Raw genomic sequence first — 6808 nt, forward strand, 5'->3', positions numbered from 1 at the left:
CCCAACCCTCCCCATCACACCCCCTATGGTGTGTGCCCACCCCTCCCCGTCACGCCCCTTATGGTGTGTGCCCACCCCTCCCCATCATGTCCCCTGTGTGCGCCCACCTCTCCCCATTGCGCCTCCCCTGCCATGCGCACCCACTCCTCCTTATCCAGCCTTGGGTGTGCTTTAGTTTCCGCCATTGCCACACTGGGGTGTGCATCCTTCCAGTCTCAGTCCTGGGGTATGCACCCTTCATTCAGGTGCACTGGCCACTCCTTCTTGGGAGGGTCCGTAGTCGCGGTCTCCAGTGTTCATAAAAAGAGAACCTTTCGGAAGCCCTTGGTGTGCACTCTTGGTGGCCTCTATGTTACATCCTAGTGGAAGATGACTAGAGCTGAAGGCTCTGTAAGGATGCTGTCTCTGATACTGGCCTGGTCCTGGAGGTGACCACCCTCCCTTTACAGATGAGGGTGGAGGCTCAGTGCCAGACACTGGCGGAAACTGGGATGGAACCGTCCGGAACCATGGTTGCAGCCTCTGGAAGTCTGCACTCTGCTTGCTGTGGTCAGACTCCAAGGAAACCTCCCCTATCCAGATGGCATTTGGAGTGACCTTTGCTTTTTACATTTTGACTCCAGTGAAGTCAAAGTTCTCCCACTCAGGGGTTGTTTGAATATTTAAATACTTGTTAAAACTAGGCCAAATATAAATGTCCTTTATGTTTTCGTAGGTGGCTTCCTCTTAATGAAGAGTACATGTAATAAAATATGTATGATACTCATTTTCTCAGCAGTGTTTACACTTAGCTCTGCCATGTGGTCAACCTCAGGCTCCAATTCCGTTGAAAACACTTGTTGAATTCCAGAATGATTGAGTGGCTGCCACCTCACAGGCCCTGCTCCTAGTGGGTCCCCTCTGAGCCCATGTGGGAGCAGCTCTACCCTCTGGGGCTCTGAGGAAGGCGAAGAAGTAGACTCTGGGGCCCAGTGGTGCTGGAAAGAAGAGCTTTTGGGTCAGGCAGGATAATGTTCTGACTTCCCTGGATAGCTGAGGCGGCGGATTGACTAGCAAACTGAGGCCCATGTTTTTAGGGCTTCATTTTTTAACTCACGAGTTCACTTGCCTGTTAGGAATTTACCAGGGTTCTGGGACAGACCGACATTGCTGCTGGCTGTCTGGAGCAGAGGCACTGTGGCCGGCCCTGCCCTGCCCCAGCCTCTCCCGGGGCTGCAGCCATTACCCTGTGGGGACATGTGTGGGCCCTGCATCTGTGCCTTTGAACACACTCATATCTTCCTTCCCTAAAGAAGCCAGTGCATCCTCATGCTTGGGGAAGTGAAGGGGGCTCATGCAGGGGTCCCCACTTCCATCCCGCCTGGAACTGTTTGCATGCTCTTCCTTCCTAGGCCAGTTTTCCCTGCGCTGGAGGCCACATTCGGGATGGGGGGTTGGGGGTGTGCCAGCTCACCACTCAGGCTGCTGCCAAGCCACCGGCGTCCCGGGAGTGGGCAAGGGTGTCTGACCCAAGACTGGAGTTGGGGAGTGAGTGCCGGCCCAGGACACGCACCTTCAGGTTCGCAGCTGGAGCCCCTCACTGTCAGGGCCCCTTGCCGGCCACTCTAGCTGCCTTGACAGAGCACCCACCTCCCCAGGGTCTCCAGGAACCAAGCATGGGGCAGTCCCCGCGTTCACCCTCACGCGAGCCTTCTACATCCCACTCCCTGTATTTAGGCATCGCTGGGACAGTGTCCCTCTCCCAGCCAGGGAAGGTAAGGAGAAGTGGAGAGAAAAGGCATGTAACGTACAGTGCTCCCTGCAGGCAGCAGCTCAGCATGGGGGGAAAGGGTACCAGCATGCTCCAGACTTGACTTTCAGAGTGAGCCGGAGGGCCCTGCCTCATTGCTTCACTCACAAACGACTTTATCCCAGCAGTGCAGGCCGGCCACAACTCCAAATGCATTTTTAGGCAACAAGACACCCCAGTTGTGTCATTGTTGAGTAGCTTCAGGCATGGCATGAATTAAAAAATAAAAAGTCCCACCTACTGCCACTCAGATGGGACAGTTTGAAACTAGAAAGTACTCGGAAGTGGCTTCCCTCACATTTGCTGATGTCAGGGCAGCGAGAAGGAGGCTGGCTGCCTGCTGTGGGAAGTGGCCGTCCTCAGTTGGATTCCAGAAGTCACCACTTGAATGTCCCACAGGGTTTCTCTAAGTCACAAATGTTTTCTTCTGATTTTGGTTTCTTTCATTAATGCTATATAGCTGTGTGAGTTTTGGATATGTGTTTTTACTGATTTCATAAGAGTTTTTTTAAAAAAGAGATGGGGTCTTGCTATGTTGCCCAGGCTGGTCTCAAACTCCTGGGCTCAAGCCATCCTTCCATGTCAGCTTCCCAAAGTGCTGGGATAACAGGTGTGAGCCACCGTGCCCAGCCTACAAGAATAACTTTAAAATAAAGATGGATTTTCTCTGATTTTTCCCTAGACTTACTAAACAGGGTTTTTGCTTTGAATTAACAATGTCAGAGGACCGTAGACTTGCATTGTTTTACACATGGATGCTTAACAAGTGGAAGTTAAAAATAAATTCTGTGTACAAATAAAACCATCACGAGTGACTCTGAATTGCTGGAGAATTTTAAGAATTAGGTTGGTTTTAATGACTTTAGAAAGCCAACAATTACCTAAAGACTTGCCCTTTCAAGTCGCGGTTATTTGGAGATACAGTTTTGAGGCCAGTCTCCGGTGTCTTCTGCAGGAGGGCGTGAAGACAGAGAACGACCACATCAACCTGAAGGTGGCCGGGCAGGACGGCTCCGTGGTGCAGTTCAAGATCAAGAGGCACACGCCACTGAGCAAGCTGATGAAGGCCTACTGCGAGAGGCAGGTGCGGCGCCTCGCTCCCCCACGGGGCTTCCCTGTGTGTGCGCTGGTCCTGTGTGCGCCAGACATCCCCAGAGCACGAGTGTCAGGGCTGGATCCAGATGTAGCCACTCGAGGTGCCCTCTTCATGGATGGGCAGGCGGGGGCTTGTGCTGTAAACCTGGCCTAGGCTGGGCTTGCTGACTGTGTCCCCCGTGGCCTTTTATGAGGTGGAGGGACCTAGAGGCTCAGAGAAATGTGGTGGGTTTTTCTTCCTGATAAGGCGGCTGCCCAGGGTGCTGTGTTCTCCATGGGGTACTAACATCTGTGAAGTCTGTGACGCTGAAGGCTCCGGGGGGCCCTGCTCAGATCTGGCCATTCTGGGGCTGCCGGTGGCGTGTGCCCCATGCTGCTGTCACCCCATCCTCACGTGTGAGCTGGCGTGGCCCTGCAGAAACACTGCGCTCATCTGCAGTGTGGTTTTCCATTTTGTTAGGAAGGGCAAGAAAGCTCGTGATTCGTTCCCCTGCTTCCTCAGTTTCAGGATAGTGAGCTGCCTCACTGGCAGTGCCCAGCTGGGTGGATGCCTTCCGGCTGCTGTGTGTGACTTGGTGTGTGTGTGTGTGTCTGTTGTTCTTGGTAATGCTGTGGAGGACTCACCCTGGGCCAGGGGGTCCCTCTCTAGGCCACTGCTATGGGCTTTGCCCGCCAGCTGCTGTCTGGCGTGTCGGGGGCCCGGCCCTGCAGCCAGGTGCCCTTCCCCAGGGAGCCCTGCTTGCCTGAGTGGGACCTAGAGGCTGCTTTTCTTCAGCTGCTCTGAAAATACAGCAACTCGTTGCCCTTTTATTTTACTCTTTTGCCTGTGGATTTCCAGTTAGATTTCCTCCTCTTTCCCTCCCACTTTGGATACCCTGCTCATAGGCGCAGTCACTGGTGACCACCTTGCACTCTTTATTGACAAGCAGACCCTCTGACTTCCTTTCTTCGTGTTTGCTGATGGCAGATCTTATTTTCACCTGCGAAAGGTGAGACTGAGCTTCCAGACACGCAGGCTCCGGTCTTCCCAGCAGAGTGAGTGGCCTGGTGCCATGCAGGCCCCATGATCCAGCCTCTGCCTGGTGCTGGACCCTGGCCCTTGTCGGAGTTTGTGCTGCCTGGGCTGGTGGTCACATTCTCCTCTGCACTGCGGGATGGCAGGCGTGTGGGGCCGTGTACATGTGGTGGAGGCTCTGCCCTTCCCCCTGCTCTTCTGGGGCTCCCTTCCTGCCCCACCTGCACTGCTGCTTGTGAGGCTGGCTGCTCAGCCGTGGTCCAGGGCCTCCTGTTCAAATCCTAGAGGTTCTTTCTTGGTGTTTCCTGGATTAGTCTTCCTCCCTTTTGTGTTTTGTGGTGGAGCACATCCTCCAGGGTCTTCTCAGAACAGGCACAGAAGGGTAGCGTCTTTGAGACACTGCATGGCTGAATGTGACTTTTGCTTTTATAAACCTTCACATTTCAGTATGTGGCTGCACGCAGTATTCTTGGTTGAAACTTTTTTTTTTTTTCTTTCAGAGATCAGCCATGAGAATAGCTCCCAATGTTGAAAGTGAAAAGTTTACCAGGCATGGTAGTTTATGCCTGTAATCCCAGCACTTTGGGAGGCTGATGTGGGAGGATCATCTGAGGTCAGGAGTTCAAGACCAGCCTGGGCAACACAGAGAGACCCTGTCTCTATGAAACATTAAAAAAATTAGCCAGGTGTGGTAGTGCAAGCCTGTAGTCCCAGCTACTCAGGAGGCTGAGGTGGGAGGATTGTTTGAGCCTAGGAGGTGGAGGCTGCAGGGAGCTGAGGTCGTATCACTGCTGCAGCCTGGGTGACAGAGCAAGACCCTGTCTCAAAGGAAAAAAAAAAAAAAGGGAGAAGTTCAGTGGATTCTGATTCTCTGTGCTTTGTTTGTAACTTGGTTTTTCTCTGGAAGTATCTGGGACCATATTCTGGCATTCCAGAGGTGTGTGATTTTATCACTCATGCTGCTGGGTACTTTATGGGTCTGGACATTTATTTTTATTCAAGAAATATGCCATATGTTAGTTCTTTGATAATTTGTGTCCTTCTCCACACTCTGGTCCCTCTTTTTGGAGTTCCTGTTCCTCCTGCTGCTAATTGTCCTAGTTTACATTTGATAATTTTTCTCCCATTTTGCTTTGGACTTTATTATTGCTGTTGGTCTCCTTTCTGGGAGGTCATTTCAACTTTATCTTTCCACTTTCTGTGGACATTCTCATCTCTGTCATGATTTTTAATTTCCAAAAGTTCTTTTCTCTTTCTGTTCTTTGAGTGTTCTTTTTTTCTCAGTAGCAGTTTGTTTATTTTTTTTGAGACAGGGTCTGACTCTGTCCCCCAAGCTGCAGCACAGTGGTGTGATCATGGTTCACTGCAGCCTTGACCCCTGGGGCTCAAGTGATCCACCCACCTCAGCCTCCCGAGTAGGTGGGACTACAGGTACACGCCACCACACCTGGCTAATTTTTTTATTTTGTGTTGATGGGGTCTCCCTGTGTGGTCCAGGTTGGTCTCGAATTCCTGGGCTCAAGCGATCCTCCTGCTTGTGTCTCCCAAAGTGTGGGATTACAGGTGTGAGCCACCATACCCCTCCTCAGTAGCAATTGATTGTTTTCTGAAGGTAGTATTATTTTTTACTTCCCATAGAACTTGAATTGTGAGTGTAGGTGTGTGTGGTGTGTATGTCCATATCTTTGTGCATGTGTGTGTATGTGTGGGGGTGTGTGCATGTGTGGGCCTGTGTTGGGAGCGTTCTCCTGCCTCCTTCCTGTCCGTTCTCCTCTGTGCTCCTCCCCTCCTCTCCTCTCCGGGCTGCTGCACAGTGAGCCTTACCCTGACTGCTGTCATGCAGGCTGACTTCTCTGCAAGCATGGAGCGCTGAGAAGCTGGTGAGAAGCCATGTACATGGATGGCTGTGCTGCCAGGGCTGTGTATCCCTGGGGTGACCTGTCTGGATTGCAGGTTCTGGAGGCACCCAGATGCTAAGTTGGAGAGTTGAGTCCTCCAGTCTCCGGCCAGCCTTCTGGGGGCACATCTGGAGGGGAGAGGGGACTTGGCACGCAGCGCTGGGGGCACGCGTTTCCATGGGCCTGTTTTCGTCCTACGCCTGGAGCTCTGCACCCACCTCTTCAGAAAGCAGACCTCCTGTGTGCTGCCGTGGGAGGCACAGGGTTGTGGGGGTCCTGCTGGAAGTCTGCATGTGAACTTCCAGGCAGCTCTTCAGAATCAGTGAACAGAATCAGTGAATCCTAATCCAGTGTCCATCAGGCTGGGGTGTGCCCAGTCCCTCCGCCCCAGGATCCTAATCCAGTGGCCATCAGACCACCAGTGTCCACGCCTCAGTAGCCTCTGGCGCAGCCCAGCATTGACATCTCTGCCCATCCCTGCCGCCATTTTCTTTGTCCTTGCTGTTTGTGCCTTTCTCATTTACGTCATTTCAGTGGGGTTTCAGGAGGGAGCAGAGATGCACGTTTTAACGCCGTCTGTCCTGTTTCAGTTGAATCAGAACTGCTTGTTGAGGAAATGTTTCTGCCCCGACCACGTTTCTCCATTCCCTCAGGACACAGAAAGGCTGCGTGCTCTCTTTCCAGCTGCCCTCCACAAGGCCAAAGTCATGGTGGTGACTGCTCCCTGGCCTCACGCAGCCTTCTTATCTGTCCCTCATTGGCACACAACCTGTTCCTTGCTGAGAACTTTGTAAAGGGGGAAGGTGGTGGTGCCAGCATTGTAGAATTTCTACTCGGCTTCTGGAAGGAAATGGGAGGGATGACCCAGGACAGGTCAGGGCACCAGGACAGAGAAGATTCAGTGTTTGAATTGACCATTCCACACAGCCACTGCACTGAGAAACTTTGATTGAAAAGCTAGCCGCTGGAAGATTAGTATTCACCCGGCGGCTCACTTGCCCTCCCCTGGCA

The 6808-nt window shown here is 52.5% G+C and overlaps 1 protein-coding gene across 1 annotated transcript in view; it reads left to right on the top strand.

Moving 5' to 3' along the window:
* The window catches only part of SUMO3 (small ubiquitin-like modifier 3), a 16134-nt gene that overhangs the window by 3472 nt on the left and 5854 nt on the right, over positions 1-6808 (top strand). The window contains exons 4-5 of the mRNA XM_012002599.1: positions 1638-1754; positions 2692-2873. Of these exons, the coding sequence (XP_011857989.1) occupies positions 1638-1754; positions 2692-2873 (299 nt within the window). The remainder of the gene's footprint in view (positions 1-1637; positions 1755-2691; positions 2874-6808) is intronic.

This window comes from Mandrillus leucophaeus, unplaced genomic scaffold (genome assembly GCF_000951045.1).
Source record: "Mandrillus leucophaeus isolate KB7577 unplaced genomic scaffold, Mleu.le_1.0 Scaffold69, whole genome shotgun sequence".
Taxonomy (NCBI): domain Eukaryota; kingdom Metazoa; phylum Chordata; class Mammalia; order Primates; family Cercopithecidae; genus Mandrillus; species Mandrillus leucophaeus.